Consider the following 19602-nt stretch of genomic DNA (forward strand, 5'->3'; position numbering starts at 1 on the left):
GAGCTCTATGTATTCACTGCCAGCTTCAAAAGTTATCAGTGCAGAAGAAGTTCATCTCTAGCCTCACCCAATCCCCTCATCTCTTGAATAACTTTGAAGCAAATCCCAATGCCAGACATCATATGATTTCACTCGTAAACATCAGGGTTACAATTGGTACTAAGATTAGAGTCAGGGCTAAGGTTAGGTCTAGGGTTGCAACAGAGTGAGTTTTAGGGTTATGGCTTGGGCTTGGTTCAGGGCATTTGTTAACCTTAGGACAAAGAGAGCCCTAGGGCAGAGGTAGGCTACATCCACATCCAGGGTTATAATTAGGATTAGGGTTAAGGCCACTGGAATTCTCATATGATGAATGTAGCACATGTTCTTGATTTCACATTCAGGTTTTCTTTACTTGGCTATGGCTCATCCTCCGTTCACTTCCTTCTGAAATTTACTCTTAACTGTTATAACCCTAGTGCTGGAAATCAGGTTGCCCATCCCTTGTAGCCTGCAGTCACAGTTTGACTGCTGTAGGCATTCTCAAGTGACACCTTGCCTCAAAGTGGGACCAAAATCTGTGTGCAAGTCATGGTTCCAGCTCCCAGCAGGTACAGGCCAAATATAGTCTCCACTGCCTTGTTCTTCCCATGCCCTGTGCTGTTGCCTTCATGCCCTTGCCTACAAGCACTTTCCCAATAAATCACATGCACAGAAATTCCCTCCTCAGCTTCATTTTCTAGGCAACTCAACCTAAGACAGTGATCAACAACCCAAACATGGGAAGAAAGCAGATGAATGTTCTGAGCTGTCAAAAATTGACAATCCCCTGCTTGTCTTAATAAGAAAAGGAAACAAGACGCATAACTTCCACTGACTACATTTTCCTACTCCAGGGACAATCTTTTTTTGTCTCTTCTTCCAGTAAGCTCAAGAAGTCAGAATCCTATTTTTTTGTTCACTGCTTTAGCCTCAGGAGCTAACGTATTGCCTGCCATATGGGGGCTCTCAATGTACATCTGTTGAGATGTATGGACAGATGATATGCGTGATTCCTGTGTCTTGCTCATAGATTACTGCCCACTCCAGACAGTCATAATGCCAGACTTTTTTCTCATCATTTGAGGTTCTACAGCGCAGAGAGCTGGACACGACTTAGTGAACAGCAGCAGCAACAAGCCACAGCCAGACCACGAGAGAGTTCAGTATCTTGACTCTGAATGACCCATAGTAGCACACTGTCCTGTCTTAGCCATTTCTCCTATCTTTTCGTTGTCATCCCTGCCCCTTCATTTTCGGCCTATAATTTTTCTCTCTTCTGTATTAGAAACATTTAATACCCAAATGATTAAGAACCATCTTTAACTTGTTCAAAACATGGAGAACTCAATGGAGCAACATTAATAAGCTAGCAACAAACCTCTATGTGCATATTAAAAAACTGTATTGAAGGAGGCACCTCAAATTCATGAGGAAATGGAGAATTTTAGTGCTAGGATAATTGGTTAATTATTCTGAAGAGTAAGAAAGTTATAACCTAGTTCACCAATATTCAGCAAAACAGATTACTGATGGACTAAGTAATCTGATACTGAAAACTGAGACAACTAGAAAGATAGGTGAATAGCTAATCTCCCTGTGGGAAATGCTTAAGATTGAAAATAATTTTTTTTAATCACAAAGAAAGTGTTAAGCCTTTGACACTAACCTACCACATATGAAATTTATCTTCAGGCAAAAAATCAGAGATACTCGCCAAGATGGGTGTATAAGAATGTTCATTTCATTGTTAACTGTATCATGAAAGAGGAAAAGAAGGACTTCCCTCATGGTCCAGTGGTTAAGACTCAGTTCTCCCAATGCAGGGGGCATAGGTTTGATAGTGGGTCAGGGAACTAAGATCCAGCATGGTGTAGTGGGAAAAGAAAATAAGAGGAAAAGAAACTGACTTTTACTCTGGACAAGGACAGTTTGCCTCTCCTCTCCCCTGTCACAGACTCTTAGGGAGGCTGACCTAATAATCTGAGAAAATCTGAATAAGAGAAATATCTGAATTCAAATAATCTGCAGATTCTTTGCACTGCTAAAGATAAAAGCCAGGAGTGGGTGATATTTGTCTAGGCAAGCTCCTTGATAAATTTGCTGATGATGAAAGGTTAGATTAGATAAGTTCTGTCTAGAGGGAGGTGAGTAATGGCTGCAGAGTTCAGATGCTCCATCAGATCACATGCTAAGACTTACAGTTTTCCCCAGAGGACAAGGAAGAATGGAGGGTAAAGTCCTGAATGAATAGAAGAGGTAATAAGAAAAAACAGGCAGAGTCCAGGAGGAAGGTGGTGCATGGTGTGTGGTTACTGGTGGGAGGACTTGCAGGCTATCACTGGGCCACATTCCATTTTGTCCACGTAAATTATAGACATATAAATAAAGTATACATCTATATAACATATAAACGTATTCTTTTAAATTGCATGATGTACAGATAGAATACGTAGAACAGTTACGTGCTTCCACATTTGAACTGTACAAAATGCGTCTCTCATACCCAGTCCTGCACCCACCTACCCTCTTCCCCTCCACCTGGTCAGTAGTTACCCATTTCCTGTCCATCATTCAGGAGATGCTGAATCTGTTTTTTTTTTTTTTTTTTTACATATGAGCAAATAGTAACGTATATTCTTGCCCCTCTTTTTTTCTCTCCACAAATGGTAGTCTACTATGCTCAGAGTTATACACCTTGTTTTCCCCTTTACTCATTAATCTTGGAGACATTTTCATATCCATACACAAAGAACAAATTCATTTCTAATTTAATCAGTCTTCTGTTGATAGAAATTTGAGCTGATATCAATTTTCAAAAAATTACAAAGAAGGCCGTAACGAACTCTTTTGTGCATATGTCATCTTGCAAATGTAAAGAATATATCTACTAGATAAATTTTTAGAATTAGAATTTCTGGGTCAATGGGGATGTGCATTTATTATTTTGACAGTTATTGACTAATAATTGACTCACCCATCATCAATGTGAAAGTGCCTGCTTTCTAACACTCTTATCAGCATTACATCTAACACTCACTTAAAATTTTTTTTATTAAGATTAGTTGATTTACAATGTTAGATAGTATTAATTTCAGGTGTACAGCAAAGTGATCCAGTGATTCACACATACATTGTTTTTTAGGTTCTTTTCCATTATGGTTTGTTTCAAGGTATTGAGTGTAGTTACCTGTGCTATTATAGTAGGTCCTTGTTGGTTTTCTATTTTATTTATACTAGTGTATATATATAAATATCAAACTCCTAATTTATCCCTCTCCCATTCTCCTCTTTGGTTATCAGAAGTTTGTTTTCTATATCTGTGTCTATTTCTAACACTCAGTTTTCAGTTGTGTTGTAACATTTCTCTGCTATTGCCACACCTTCAGTAAAATTTGTTTCACACAGTAATATGAGCTTTGAGGAAGGAAGAAGAAGATAGCAGCGTCAAGTAAAGGGGAGTCAGGGCCAGAGGTAAAGAGGATCTGGAAAGGGACCAACCATTAAGAAATGTGTCACACGAAGTGGCCAAAAAACATACCTATTTTCACTGGAAATCTAGTTCATCCTGGAGTTGCCACAGTATGTGTGATGCATGTTAGAATGAATAATTTTGTTATTAAAGGAGAAAGGCCAGACATTTTATGGGCTATGAGTTATTAATAATATTATAAGGTTGAAAATCTCCCATCTGAGAGGGAAGTGGTGTCTGGTTCTTCATTAATAAGTTGGTGCTGGAAGAATGATCATGCTTTCTCCCAGGCCTTCCAGAGTGACAAGGTGCAGCAATCCTGGACTCCAGCTTCCAGCTTCCGTCTCCAGCAGGGTCTATTCCCTGAGCTGGCCACCTGAGAGCAGAGCGTGTCACATCTTAGGGAGGGCTAGAGACCCCGTGACACCATGGCCAACCTCTTTGTCCAGTTCTCTGGGGAAATGACAACCCGGAAGAACGTCGTGGAAACCATCTCCTGCCCTCTCAAGTTCACACCCCCGTTGAGTGGATTCCTACCCACTCTCCCTTCTGTTTCATTCATTTCTGTGTTCATCTTTACTAAAGCCTTTCATTTCCATCAGCACATTTTGTTGTTATTTTCCTAAGCTTGAACTAAATCTAATGACAAAGAATCGGCAAATCCACAACCGTAATGGGTAACTTCCAAAAACGGTTCTCAGGAACTGGCAGAGCAAGCAGGATAAAGCACCAGAAAAAGAGGATTTAAAAGATTTGAACATGTCAGTTACTAAGCTTGAAAATATGCATATGAAATTTTGAACCCAACAAATAAAAATATATCTTCTTTCCAAACGCCCATGGAACATTTAGCAACATTAACCACTTAGTAGAGCACAAAGGAAATTTCAAAAAATCCCTCAAATCAAGTAGCTCTACAAGCCAACAACAACAGCAAAAATCTATCCAGTTGTTAATTAAAAATGAAGAGAACCTAATTCTTAAAGATCTCTTAAAGAGAAAATAAAGTGGAAACTATGGATGCCAGAGATCAAATTGCCAACATCCGCTGGATCATGGAAAAAGCAAGAGAGTTCCAGAAAAACATCTATTTCTGCTTTATTGACTATGCCAAAGCCTTTGACTGTGTGGATCACAATAAACTGTGGAAAATTCTGAAAGAGATGGAAATACCAGACCACCTGACCTGCCTCTTGAGAAAGCTGTATGCAGGCCAGGAAGCAACACAGTTAGATCTGTACATGGAACAAGAGACTGGTTCCAAATAGGAAAAGGAGTACGTCAAGGCTGTATATTGTCACCCTGCTTATTTGACTTCTATGCAGAGTACATCATGAGAAACGCTGGAAGAAACAAGCTGGAATCAAGATTGCTAGGAGAAATATCAATAATCTCAGATATGCAGATGACACCACCCTTATGGCATAAAGTGAAAAGGAACTAAAAAGCCTCCTGATGAAAGTAAAAGAGAAGAGTTAAAAAGTTGGCTTAAAGCTCAACATTCAGAAAATGAAGATCATGGCATCCAGTCCCATCAGTTCATGGGAAATAGATGGGGAAACAGTGGAAACAGTGTCAGACTTTTATTTTTTTGGGCTCCAAAATCACTGCAGATGGTGACTGCAGCCATGAAATTAAAAGATGCTTACTCCTTGGAAGAAAAGTCATGAGCAACCTAGATAGTATATTCAAAAGCAGAGACATTACTTTGCTGACTAAGGTCCGTCTAGTCAAGGCTATGGTTTTTCCTGTGGTCATGTATGGATGTGAGAGTGGGACTGTGAAGAAGGCTGAGTGCCGAAGAATTGATGCTTTTGAACTGTGGTGTTGGAGAAGACTCTTGAGAGTCCCTTGGACTGCAGGGAGATCCAACCAGTCCATTCTGAAGGAGATCAACCCTGGGATTTCTTTGGAAGGAATGATGCTAAAGCTGAAAGTCCAGTACTTTGGCCACCTCATGCAAAGAGTTGACTCATTGGAAAAGACTTTGATGCTGGGAGGGATTGGGGGCAGGAGGAGAAGGGGATGACAGAGGATGAGATGGCTGGATGGCATCACTGACTCGATGGATGTGAGTCTGAGTGAACTCTGGGAGTTGGTGATGGACAGGGAGGCCTGGCGTGCTGCGATTCATGGGGTCGCAAAGAGTTGGACATGACTGAGCGACTGAACTGAACTGAACTGATGGATACTATAAAGCTTTATTTAGAAAACTTTATAGCATTTATAAAGATACTAAATATAGTTTTGTAATTTCAGTTTTCTGCATTGTCTTTGTTTCCTCTGTTACTTTTACTCATTTGCTTATTTTAATCTTTGTCTTTAATGTTAGAGTCTTTTCTTGTTTATCTTGATATTTCTATGTGTTCACATACAAGTGAAGTGAAAGTCCTCAGTCATGTCCGACTTTTTGTGACCCCATGGACTATACAGTCCATGGAATTCTCCAGATCAGAAATCTGGAGTGGGTAGCCTTTCCCTTCTCCAGGGGATCTTCCCAACCCAGGGATCGAACCCAGGTCTCCCACTTTGCAGGCGGATTTTTACCAGCTGAGCCACAAGAGAAGCCCTCACATGCAAGAGTAGGACACTAAAAGGCTCATTCAGTGTTTACTGAATATTTTGAAGGTTTATTGATTAATAAACTTCATTTTGGGTCAAGGCACTGAGATAGGCTCTTTCACTGGGAGACCTTCCCTAAGCTAGATGTCAATATTTTCTCTTGGGCCAATCTCTTTCCCCAACAAGGAAACTTCCAATCTTTGCATCAAGTATAAAAACACTAGCCATTCCATCTTTCTGGGCAGGAAGGGCCACAAGGTTCAGAAGGCATTCCCCATCCTCCAGTGCTCCAGGTCCTTTGCTCATGTCACTAACAAAGTGATTCAAAGTTTTCATCTTGGAAGCAAAAGCCAGGGCAGACAGATGCTGCCCAGAGTGTCACGCCAGCTGGTGGGGGAGGTAGAATTCCTTTCATCTGTTACCAAGATGAGGATTATATGCCTGGAGACTCAAATGTTAGTGGCTGAGTTGGGGTTACTTCTGCTGTAGATCCTCTGCTTTTCCGAGTATTTTCTGTGTTCCAGATGGAAAGGCCTTAGATTTTCCATCTGATGATGCTTTCCTTCCTTGTTCTTTTTAAATTAATTTTTATTGAAGTATAGTTGCTTTACAACGTTTTGTTACTTTCTGCTGTACAGCAAGAACTGGATCAACCACACGTATACATATATCTTCTCTTTTTTGGGTTTCCTTCCCATTTAAATCACCACAGAGCATTGTGGAGAGTTCCCTGTGCTATACAGTAGGTTATCACTAGTTATCTATTTTATATATAGTAGTGTATCTATGGAGAAGGCAATGGCACCCCACTCCAGTACTCTTGCCTGGAAAATCCCATGGACGGAGGAGCCTGCAGTCCATGGGGTCGTGATGAGTCAGACGTCTGAGCAGCGACTTCATTTTCACTTTCATGCATTGGAAAAGGAAATGGCAACCCCCTCCAGTATTCTTGCCTGGAGAATCCCAGGGAGAGAGGAGCCTGGTGGGCTGCGGTCTCTGGGGTCGCACAGGGCCGGACACGACTGACGACTGACGTGACTTAGCAGCAGCAGCAGCCGTGTATCTATGTTAGTTCTAATCTCCCACTTCACATCACCCTCTGCTTTCTCTCTTGGTTTCCTTAAGTTTGCTCTTTATATCTGTGTCTTGATTTCTGTTTTGCAAGTAAGTCCATCTGTACTACTTTTTCAGGCTTCCCTGATAGCTCAGTTGGTAATGAATCCACCTGCAATATAGGAGACTCCAGTTTGATTCCTGGTTGGGAAGATCTGCTGGAGAAGGGATAGGCTACCCACTCCAGAATTTTGGGGCTTCCCTTGTGGCTCAGATGGTAAAGACTCTGCCTGCAATGTGACATACCTGAGTTTGATCCCTGGGTTGGGAAGATCTCCTGGAGAAGGGAAAGGCTACCCACTCCAGTATTCTGGCCTAGAGAATTCCACGGATAGAGGAACCTGGTGGGGTTCCATGGGGTCGCAAAGAGTCAGACACGACTGAGCGACTTTCACTTTTCACTATTTTTTCTAGATTCCAAATATAAGAGAGGTTATATGATATTTTTCTCCTTCTGACTTCACTGTATATGACAGTCTCTAGATCTATCCACATCTCAGCAGATGGAACTATTTTCTTTCCTTTTATGACTAATAGTCCATTGTACATATGTACCACATCTTTATTCATTTCTCTGTTGATGGACATTTAGGTTGTTCCCCATATCCTGGCTATTGTAAATAGTGCTGCAATATGGCAAAACCAATACAGAATTGTAAAGTAAAATAAAAAATAAATTAAAAAAAACACTGGGTTGCATGTATCTTTTTAGATTATTATGGTTTTCTCTAGATATATTATGCACAGGAGTGGGATTGCCAGGTCATATGGCAGTTCTATTTTTAGTTTTTTGAGGATTCTCCATACTGTTCTTCACAGTGACTGTACCAATTTACATTCTCACCAACAGTGTAGGAGGGTTCCCTTTTCTGTATATCCTGCTGCTGCTGCTGCTGCCAAGTCGTTTCAGTTGTGTCCGACTCCGTGCGACCCCATAGACGGCAGCCCACCAGGCTCCCCCATCCCTGGGATTCTCCAGGCAAGAACATTGGAGTGGGTTGCCATTTCCTTCTTCAATGCATGAAAGTGAAAAGTGAAAGTGAAGTCGCTCAGTCGTGTCTGACTCTTCTAGCCAGTATTTATTGTTTGTAGATATTTTGATGATGGCCATTCTGACTGGTGTGAGGTGATAACTCATTGAAGTTTTGATTTACATTTCTCTGTAAGTAGTGATGTTGAGTAGCTTTTCATGTGCTTTTTGGCCATCTTTATGTCTTCTTTGGAGAAATGTCTACTTAGATCTTTAGCTCATATTTTGATTTGCTTGATATTGAGCTGCATGAGCTGTTTATATATTTTGGAGATTGCTTGTTGGTTGCCTCATTTGCAAATATTTTCTCACATTCCGAGGGTTATCTTTTCATTTTGTTTATGGTTTACTTTGCTTTGCAAAAGTTTTTAAGGTTAGTTGGGTCCCATTTATTTTTGTTTTTATTTTCATTACTCTAAGTCGTGGGTCAAAACAGATCTTGCTGAGATTTATGTCAAAGAATGTTCTGCCTATGTTTTCCTCTCAGGGTTTTATAGTGTCTAGCTTTACATTTGGAGAAGGCAATGGCACCCCACTCCAGTACTCTTGCCTGGAAAACCCCATGGACGGAGGAGCCTGGTGGGCTGCAGTCCATGGGATCACTGAGGGTTGGACACAACTGAGCGACTTCACTTTCACTTTTCACTTTCATGCATTGGAGAAGGACATGGCAACCCACTCCAGTGTTCTTGCCTGGAGAATCCTGGGATGGGGGAGCCTGGTGGGCTGCTGTCTATGGCGTCGCACAGAGTCGGACACGACTGAAGTGACTTAGCAGCAGCAGCTTTACATTTAGGTCTTCAATCCATTTTATTTTTTTGTGTATGGAATTAGGGTGGAGAAGGAAATGGCAACCTACTCCAGTATCCTTGCCTGGAGAATCCCCATGGACAGGGAACCTTGGGGCTACAGTCCATGGGGTTGCAAAAGAGTTGGACAGGACTGAGTGACTCAACAACAACAAATGGTATTAGGGAGTGCTCTAATTTCATTCTTCCTTCCTTGTTGTTAAGTGCCATTAGGGTTTAAGTCTTAGAATTTGGGAGGCTTTGTGGTAAATTGATGTGTTCAGGTCCTCGAATCATGAATCCAGATTATTTTGTGAGGACAGTTATAGCCTTTCCCAAATGACCTGGTTTAGCTCCTAAGTAGAAGTGGAACATCTTTCTTAGGTTCCCTAGTTGTTCCAAGAATATGGGAACTTCTTCAACACAGGTGATGTGTATTTAACCAGTTTTAAGGAATAACTACATTCCAGATACTTATTTCTGACATTAAGGATGAGGCTGTCAAAACTCAGAATAAAGAGTTGATATTTCATTGTATGTCTTGAGTAATTAGGAAGTGATATATAAGGAAAATTTTTTTCCACATCAAATCTCCTAAATACAAAAAACTGACAATCAAGGCTAATTTAAGACTCTTGGGAAGGCAAGAAGGGTTAGAGGTCAAAGAACAGGAGACATGATTAACCTGAGATGAGAGACAGACACAGTTCCTACCCGTAAAGGTTTGCAAAGCGTGATCCGTCATCCGCAACATTCATATCACCTTAATAGATATGAGAACTGTGGGGGCTCACCAGATTTACAGAATCAGAAATTCTGTGGGTGGGCGGGCCCTGTTTTAACCAGAGCTTCAGATAATTCTGATGCCAAAGGTGATTACCTGTGAGCTAACTCCGTGTGGAAGAGAGGAGCTTGTGCTAACGTTTCTGGTGGTTGGAATTTGAGAGTTTGGAGCTTCGAAAGTCATAATCAACCAACTCGAGATCAGGTTTCTGGTCTTTTCTCATGTACAAAAAGGGAGAGAATCCGTAACCTCTTCTAAAGGGGAGGGAAACTGAGGAGCGATTGTTACAGACTAAGTTGCCCCTTCCACCAAGGATGGAAGAAAACTGAAGACAGTAGAGGAAGGAAGAAATGATGAGGGCACAAGACTGCACTGCCACCAACTGTGCAATTACTACCCAGGAAGGGCCCCAACGACCAGCCCCAAGCCCCGACTCCCCCACCCACTGCTAGGATGGGTAAACGCTGTAACACGGGCACCCCACTTCCAGACCCCAGCCAATAGCAACACAAACTTCTCAGCCAATCAGAGCCCTGCGCTTTTTCTGGCGTTCTGCGTGCTGCCCTGGAGACGGGTTGGACCGATCCAAACGCGGAGCGGTGCGGAACTCGCAAGGCCGGTCACCGACGGTCTGAGCCTTGCCAAGCACGTTCTACCCCGGTTTGGGGTCGATCGGTGGTCTCGTCCTAACGCTAGGCGCGGGGCCATTGAAGTTGACGCGGGGCCACTGAAGTTGACCCTAGCGGCTCCACTTCCCGGCCCCAGCCAATGGGAACCGAAACTTCTCAGCCAGTCAGCGCTGGGCGCTCAAAGCGGCGTTCTGCGTGCTGCCTTGGAGACCGGCTGGCCGAATCCAAACCCGGAGGGGTGCTTCACCTACACGGCCTCTCGGTGTTCCTTTTGCGTCCTGCTTTGCTCCATTGCTTCGCCCCTGGCCTTTAGCCAGTGGACTCGTCTTCAGGCGTGGGGGCCGAGACGCGAGCACTCCCGCTAGGTATCCCACGGACCTGCGGATTCTCACCAGCGAGCGAGCAGGTGAGCGGCAGTGGCGGTTTTAGGGGCCAGGAATTTGTGTCCCTGTCTCTCTCAGCGCTCGCCGGTCTGCAGGGGGGCAGCCCACCACTCTCTCTCCCTCCGTGGACCCTTTGCCCCCAGCGCCCCCTCTCTCTTCGGGCTCCTTTTTTTTGTGCTTGTGTTCAACTCTACAAAACTTTTGATTTAGGGTACACGAAACACCTCTTCTAGGACCTGGGTTCTGGAGATGCGCTTTATAGACACCTCATATTCGGAGTTTTATCTCTTAAAACTCTGGTTTAGCTTCCTGGGTTCTAAGCTGGCCTCGCTGACTGATGTCGTTGGACGTGGGGAGGCAGTGAAAGCCTCCAGTTTGCGGAGGGTGGCGTGCGGGAAGAGAGGGTGTTAACGTAGCGACTTAGAGCCTACGCTTTCGAGGTCGGTCGAAGCTCAAAGCCTGCAATTGATTTGGTACGAAAAGTGCAGCGAGGAGGAGCACCAGTTTAGGGCTCAGTGTAGTGCCCGACGTCTCTTGTGCTATCGGGAATGGTTGACTTGGATTTCTAAGGTAGCGTGCCACCGGAGGGCTATTTAAGACGCAAATTGCTGGATCCCGCTTCCAGAGTTTTTGATTCAGTAAGGTCTGGGCCCCATGGTGGGGAATTTGCACCTCTCAGTTCCCGGGTGTTGTTAATGCTGCTGGAGAGCGAGTTTAAAGATTTGAAGGTGTGGATGATTAAGAGGAGGTTCTTGTCTTCACCTGCGTGCCCCTGCTGCCTGCTTGTTTCAGAGTTTGAGTATAGGCCCAGCCCGCTGAAATCATAAATGCTTCAACTGCTGATAGGTGTGAGTTGCTCTGATGATACCTGGGTGGACTTACAGATTAAAAGAGACTTAAAAGACGCACAGTGCTTTTTAGAAAATGTGCAAGACTAAACTGAGGTGTCTGGGAATGCGCACTTGAATGAGAAAACGATAAAGAAACGCATCAGGAGAGTGATTATTTTTGGGAGGAGTATTGAGTTGTGATTGTTGGAGGCTCAGGGAAGGACTTCTTGGCAAAGTGCTGTGGCTGGTCTGGTTGGTGATTACAAGGATGGCCTTCTTGTAATAATTCTTTAAGCTATACGTTTATTTTGTGGGTTTTTCTGTATTTGTGTTTTGTTTTACAATTTAAGAAATTACAACATTTAAAAAATGTGCATTAGGAAGTCTGAGGTGAGGAACATCCTTGTACTGAGTAAAAAAGAATCTTGACAGTGGTTTTCAAATCTGAAAGATAACTTATAAAATAGTCATTGAATTCTTATTTTGCTCTAAGGAAGTTGAGTCCATAGAGAGAGGAAATACTGCAGGTAATAAACCACCCTTGTCTAAGCCTCCTCTGTAATTGATATGTTTTGTTAATTTCAGGCTGAGTGCCCTGCTCAGATGCCTCTATTCAGTGAAAGATTGAGGAAATGAACTTGGCCCGACTAAAATTCAAAATTTTAAGATTTTTTCTTGTGGCCTAAAAACTTGTTCTGAAGGAATCACTTACCTTATAATAACTTATTTTAACATCTTATGCTGATGTATCATAATATAACCAGTTTGTGAACATTTAAGATCTCAGGTTATTATTTTTTTTTTTTTGACACATAATTTCTCCTGTTAAGCCTGCGTTTTGGTGGCTCAGGAGTCAGGACTGGTTCTCTTTACCATAACCAAAAGACTGCCAGATATTTCTCCAGGGAAGATGGCCTTATTTGGCATAAGCAGGGAATTCCAATTCGGCGTGTGTAACCACGACAAGACATGGTGCAGTTCCCCAGCTTGGCAGGGAAGGAGAGAGATTTTATAAAGGGGAAGAGTAAGTTGGGAAGGCTGTGGTAAACAAAGACTCCATTGACGGGGTCCTTCCCAGGAAAGAAGAGGATTCTTTCTTGTTCCAGTTGAGCTCGGCTATCATCGCAGGGTATGAGAGCACCCCACTTCTTGTCTCCCAACTGTTTAATCGAGATTTTTGTTTACTATGTATATACATATTTTACATTTCTCTCTTTTGATCAAGATCTTTCTCTGAAAGCATCGCTGCTCAAGAGTCAGGTTTTGTAGTTGCAGCGGCTTTTTGTCTCTCTGTGTCGGAAAGTATCTTTCCTGGGGGTAGTGTCTCAGGTCGGGGGGAAAGTGCAGAGTGGAAACCTATTAAGATAACAGTTACGTGCAGAGTGGAAACCTATTAAGATAACAGTTACCAAGGAGGGGTAGGAGAGAGATCTACCAGGCACTTTTAATCTAAAATCTATATGTTATCAAGATCACAGACATTGGTGATCATCTGAAGTCTTATGCCATAATCTAAGGTTTGGCGTTGGCGACCAAATGGTTAGCCCATTCAGGATGGCCGTTCTCTTGGTTTCTGTACGTGCCTTGCTCAACCACGCCCTACTTCACTCACAGGACTATCCAATCCTTTTAATTAGTCTCTGATAGCTGATGAGCCCACCTGGCATCAGTTCCCCTGTAAATGGTAGACCCCTCCTCCCTCAAGTAGTGAAGATTGCTGCCGTGTCCTGTTCTGCCTGCTGTCTGCCACGCACAGTGGGTTGTCTCTCCAGCACCTTGCTTCAGGCATTTAAGACCCCCTGTTCAGTAAGTCATTTATGTCTCTGTCGCTGACTCCAGGCTCTCTCTCTGAGACTGAGCAGTTACAAGGCTCGTGGGCCTGCAGGGTGCAGCCCACAGTGACAAACTTCCAGCAGGCCAGACCTGCATACCTTGGGAAAGCTGTCTCATTGGGTGCTGTCTGCTTTAATTCTGCAGAATCTTTACTTGCAGATCACCAGTTGCTGTGCAGGTCCAGTCAGAGTTCTGCATTTTCTTTAGGTGTGTCACATGAATCCAAAAGTTGTGTTCCTTGGAGTTCGGTGGCACAAGGGTTGGTTAGTAATTACTCAGTAGGGACCTGTCTAGTGATGCTGAAGATGGTTCTTCCAGAAGTGTCTTTTCCAGTAAATGAACTCTCCAGGTTGCAAGGTATGATGCTGGAGGTCTTTGTTTCCTACGGGTGCCCTATAAAAAGACTGCCCTGCCAAAACATGGTTATTTTTCATAGAAGCAATTAGGCCTTTCAATATTGGAGTAACTCTCCATTTATTAGTTGTGGATTGTAAGAAGCAGGAGCCCATTGCATTGGATGTCCTGTGACTATCTCAAGAGGTTGAGAGATTCTGAATTACAGAAGGGGTGGATCTGAGATTTAAAAGGACCAACAGCAATTCTTTTGGTCGAGATATTTGGAGGGCCTCTGTATTTTGCCAGTTGAGTCTTAAAAATGCTGGTCCCTTAGCCACATAGGAGGCAGTAGACTGTCTGCAAGCAAAGGTTCAGTCCAGTGTGACAACATACAGATCATGACTAAATCATACTTTATCTGTTAGATGGTACAGTATGTAATTCATTTGCCACTAGTTGATGTTTCCCCAGCGGTATTGATTCATGAAGGCCGTCATTTTGTTAGTAGACTGACAAAATGCATGTACAGGGATAAGGAGTGGGGATTTTAGTCTCTCATAGGGTAGGGCTGTTCCATAGTCCAAACCAAAGCTTTCTCTTTTATCAAACACAGTTGTTGAATTTCTAATCTTGTTTTTCCTTTTCTGAGGCCAACTGTTGGCCCTTTTTGCCAGTTTTTCTAAATTATCATTTTGGGAAATATCTCTTTGGACTGTGATGGAGGTTTGATTGCTGTTGGTCCCTTTAAGGGCAGCATTTCTTGGAGCAATATTAATAGCAGCCAGGTGATTTTGTTTTGCTTCTGGAGAGTCAAGCTTAGAATGCACCAGAATTTTAATAATAGCTCACCTGGCAGGTGGAAGTATTGCTTTTAATCATTTCTGAACATAGGAGCCACTTAAAATTTTATTTCTCCTGGAAGTAAGGAAGCCATATTACTTCCTTAGCATTCCAAGAGTTTGAGCTACTCTGAAAGCACATCATGAGAAACACTGGGCTGGAGGAGGCACAAGCTGGAATCCAGATTGCCGGGAGAAATATCAATAACCTCAGATACGCAGATGACACCACCCTTATGGCAGAAAGTGAAGAAGAAATAAAGAGCCTCTTGATGAAAGTGAAAGAGGAGAGTGAAAAAGTCGGCCTAAAGCTCAACATTCAGAAAACGAAGATCATGGCATCTGGTCCCATCACTTCATGGGAAATAGGTGGCGAAACAGTGGGAACAGTGGCTGACATTTTTCTGGGCTCCAAAATCACTGCAGATGGTGATTGCAGCCATGAAATTAAAAGACGCTTACTCCTTGGAAGGAAAGTTATGACCAACCTAGAGAGCATATTCAAAAGCAGAGACATTACTTTGCCAACAAAGGTCCGTCTAGTCAAGGCTATGGTTTTTCCAGTAGTCATGTATGGATGTGAGAGTTGGACTATAAAGAAAGCTGAGCACTGAATAATTGATGCTTTTGAACTGTGGTGTTGGAGAAGACTCTTGGGAGTCCCTTGGACTGCAAGGAAATCCAACCAGTCCATCCTAAAGGAGATCAGTCCTGGCTGTTCATTGGAAGGACTGATGTTGAGGCTGAAACTCCAGTACTTTGGCCACTTGATGCAAAGAGCTGACTCATTGGAAAAGACCCTGATGCTGGGAAAGATTGAGGGCAGGAAGAGAAGGGGATAACAGAGGATGAGATGGTTGGACGGCATCATCAACTCGATGGACGTGGGTTTGGGTGGACTCCGGGAGTTGGTGATGGACAGGGAGGCCTAGTGTGCTGCGGTTCATGGGGTTGCAAAGAGTTGGACACGACTGAGTGACTGAACTGAAAGCATATCTACTATCAGTATAAATATTGACACTTCTGTTCTTGGCTGAAGTATAAGCCCCTGTTGTTTAGTTGCTAAGTTGTGTCTGACTCTTTGCGACCGCATGGCCTTGTAAAAGACTACATCAGATTGTTATTCACTCATGAATATAAGGTAATTTTGTTGGCCAAAAAATGAAGTTGTTATAGTGGATGGTTTAAAAAAAATGATTTGAAAGAGATGGCAAACTTTCTCCAGTAAAGGGCCAGATAGTAAATATTTTAGAGGGTGTGCAGGTCATAGGGTCACTCTTACTACTATTCAACAATGCTGTCATAGCTGGAAAGCATCCTTAGACAACATATAGATGACTGAACATGGCTGTGTTCCACTTATTTACAAAGGAGTCAGCAAGCTGGATATGGCCCAGGAACCAGTAGTTTGCTGATCACTGACTTCGAATAATATTTGAATTGACTCTTAAAATCTCTGTGGCTTAGATAGAAATACTATCATTCCATATTTATTTACATAGTGTTTTCACATGCATGGTCTCATTTCTCATAATTTATGGTTAGATGGGGCTTATTACCCCATTCATTACACAGCTACTGACACAAAGTGCTTTCCCGTGTAACAGAGTAAGAGCTTTATCAAGATACATTGACTGAAATCTCATTCATTCCTTGGTTTTGTTCCATGTGTTCAAAATAGCTGTCATTTTCATTATTTTTATGATCTTGTTGCTAGGGAGTTGAATATTGGTTTGTGAATTGTTTTATTTTTTTTCCCTTGGTTTTTTTTTTCATTTTACAAAAACAAAGACACTTGTATCAACATTTATAGGTGGAGTTTTGAATTTATAGAATTATTAGATTTATTGATTACATATTAAATAGCTTAGGCTAATCAATCATGCAGCTAGTTTGGGTTTTGAAGTGTCATATTTGTTTACTTTTTAGGAGTTAGAGATGCTATTAGACTGTCATTTTATCGAAGGTGAGAAGTCAATCCAGAGATGGAAAACTTCATCCTGTATGAGGAGATTGGCCGAGGAAGCAAGACTGTGGTCTACAAAGGGCGACGCAAGGGGACCATCAATTTTGTAGCTATTCTCTGTACTGATAAGTGCAGGAGGCCTGAAATAACCAACTGGGTAAGTCAACTATGTTTCTCTCCCTTTGGGAAAAGATGATCGGATGGAGTAAGTAGTATGTAAACAGAAGTCACTGAACTCACTGTAGCAGACAGTCCATTTTCAGTCTGGAATGGGTGATCTTCTCTCTTTAGTGCCAACAGTCCTGAATAACGGCTACTAAACATACTCAAGTATCAATAATTAGCAACTTAGATTTATGGGTTTTTTTTTTTTATGAGGGAAAATACAGTCTATATCAGATCACTTAAAAATAACTCTATTTGACTGTGACAGGACTTAGTTGCGGCAGGTGGGATCTAGTTCCCTGACCAGGGATCAAACCCTGGCTCCCTGCATTGGGAGCTAGGAGTCTTAGCTACTGGACCATCAGGGAAGTCCCTAGATCATTTACTTTTAAATTTACTACATGATTATGAAGCTTTCCAAAGGAAGGACATGAGGTGAGAGTAACTTGGGTTTAAAATAGTTGTACCACTTTACAGCCCAGACTCCTTGGACCAAACCTAGCTATTTTTTTTAATTGTGGAAAAATACCCATAACAGTGGAGAAGGCAATGGCACCCCACTCCAGTACTCTTGCTTAGAAAATGCCCTGGACAGAGGTGCCTGGTGGGCTGCAGTCCATGGGGTCGCTGAGGGTCAGACACGACTGAGCGACTTCACTTTCACTTTTCACTTTCATGCATTGGAGAAGGACATGGCAACCCACTCCAGTGTTCTTGCCTGGAGAATCCCAGGGACAGGGGAGCCTGGTGGGCTGCCATCTATGGGGTCGCACAGAGTCGGACACGACTGAAGCGACTCGGCAGCAGCAGCACACACAACAAAGTTTATCATCTTAACCATTTTTAAGCGTGTAGTTTGATATTGTCAGTAAGTATATGCCTCTTCCTGTGCAGCCATCCCCATCTTACATGAGGTACCTTTCAGAAACAAAGTACAATACAGTGGGGATTGCCAGGGAAAGGGGAAATGGGGAGTTATTGTTTAATGTGTAGAAATTTTCATTTGTGCAAGATGAAAAGAGTTCTGAAGGAATAATCACACCCTTGGTACTTAGCCAAAAGAGTTGAAAACTTAGGTCCACACAAAAACCTGCACACAGATGTTTACAGCAGCTTTATTTGTAATCAAAACAATCAAGATGCCCTGCAGTGAGTAAATAAACTGGAACATATATACACTGGAATCCTGTTCATTAATAAAAGGAAATGGGCAATCAAGCCACAAGTAGACACAGAGGAACCTTAAATGGACATTGTTTGGTAAGAGAAGCCAGTCTGAAAGGCTGCGTAGTGTATGATTCCAACCATGTCACATTCTGGAAAAGGAAAAACTATGGAAACAGTAAAATGATCAGTAGTTGCCAGAGTTTGGGGGGTGGTGGGAGAGTGGGAGGGATGAATAGGCGGAGCACAGAGGATTTTAGGGCAGTGAAACTCTTCTATATGATAGATGCTATAATAATACAAGTCATTACAGATTTGTCCAAACCCATGAAATATTCGGTTTTCCCCAGAGGCCCTACCATTATACATTCCCACAACAGTGTGCAAGGGATCTCATTTCTCCACACTGTGGCCAACACTTGTTATTTTTGTCATCGTTGTTATTTATTATTATTTTAAACAGCCATCCTCACCTGCGTGAGGAGGTGTTGGCTTTTGAAAGGCGTGTGGACAGTTGAGGGAAGACAAGTGTATGGGACAAGATGCTCTCTAGTTGGTTGATTTGGAACTGGGAACAGGAGGAATTTCTCTTCTGATTACCTTTTCACTGAGGTGAGAATCTTAAGCCTTCAGTTAGGGGAACCGGGCAGGCAGTGTTCTAGAGAAGAGGAAAGAAAAGGTGTGAATAGGTCACCTGGAGGGCAGACTGGCTGGGGCCCTTTAGAGTGGGGATCATCAGTGGAAGGCAGAGCAGTCAGCATGGTTTGTGTCTGCTTCAGTGCCTTAGGTGTATGCAGACTATGGGAAGGGTTGGATTGAACCAGAATTGCAGTCCTGGAGCGAGTGAGCTGGAACGTGAGTGAGTGGTGGTCATGGATTAGGTTGTGTGGAAGAGATTTGAGAGAGAATAATGTTACCAGTTAAAAATCTAGCAATGCTGTCCAATAGACATATAATGCGGGTTATAAATCTAACTGTAAAGTTCATAGTATCTACATTGAAAAAGGATAATAAATAGGTGAAATTCATCTTATTAATATATATTAATCTCTGCTGCTGCTAAGTCACTTCAGTCGTGTCCGACTCTGTGTGACCCCATAGACGGCAGCCCACCAGGCTCCCCTGTCCCTGGGATTCTCCAGGCAAGAACACTGGAGTGGGTTGCCATGTCCTTCTCCTATGCATGAAAGTGAAAAGTGAAAGGGAAGTCGCTCAGTCGTGTCCGACTCTTTGCGACCCCATGGACCGCAGCCTACCAGGCTCCTCCATCCATGGGATTCTCCAGGCAAGAGTACTGGAGTGAGGTGCTATCGCCTTCTCCATATTAATCTCATATGAGATTAATAATACCATGTATTATTTTTTCAGTGTGCAACCAGTGAGATATTTTTCTAATTTTGATGTTGATTGTTGGGTGTCTGGTATGTATTTTACACTTGAAGCTCATCCCAGCTGCTGCTCCAGAGCACAGTAGCCCTCTGTGGCAAGTACTGGCCACAGAATCTCCTGCACTGGCCAGTGAAGGCTGCACATGGGTGATGGAGGTCCGGGTGGAGGGTGAGATTGGCAGAGCAGTGCCTGGAAGAGTAGGTACTTGGCAAGTATTGAGTGATGAGGAGGGTCAGGAGGAGTGTGTTGTGGCCTGAATTCTTTTAGGATTTCTGTATCTTCTTTATTTTTTCACTAGGAC

The 19602-nt window shown here is 42.8% G+C and overlaps 1 protein-coding gene across 4 annotated transcripts in view; it reads left to right on the top strand.

Moving 5' to 3' along the window:
* Window positions 1-10022: 10022 nt before the first annotated feature.
* The window catches only part of ULK4 (unc-51 like kinase 4), a 492418-nt gene continuing 482838 nt past the window's right edge, over window positions 10023-19602 (top strand). For 2 of the 4 annotated variants that reach the window (XM_040246038.1, XM_040246040.1), the window contains exons 1-2: window positions 10323-10802; window positions 16547-16740. In XM_040246038.1, coding sequence (XP_040101972.1) covers window positions 16603-16740 — 138 coding nt within the window. In that variant the 5' untranslated portion in view covers window positions 10323-10802; window positions 16547-16602. Of the gene's footprint in view, window positions 10803-16546; window positions 16741-18375; window positions 18525-19602 lie in introns of all 4 variants that reach the window. The other 2 variants (XM_040246041.1, XM_040246039.1) reach the window with 2 other exon arrangements.

The sequence above is a fragment of the Oryx dammah genome, unplaced genomic scaffold (assembly GCF_014754425.2).
Source record: "Oryx dammah isolate SB20612 unplaced genomic scaffold, SCBI_Odam_1.1 HiC_scaffold_9, whole genome shotgun sequence".
NCBI lineage: Eukaryota > Metazoa > Chordata > Mammalia > Artiodactyla > Bovidae > Oryx > Oryx dammah.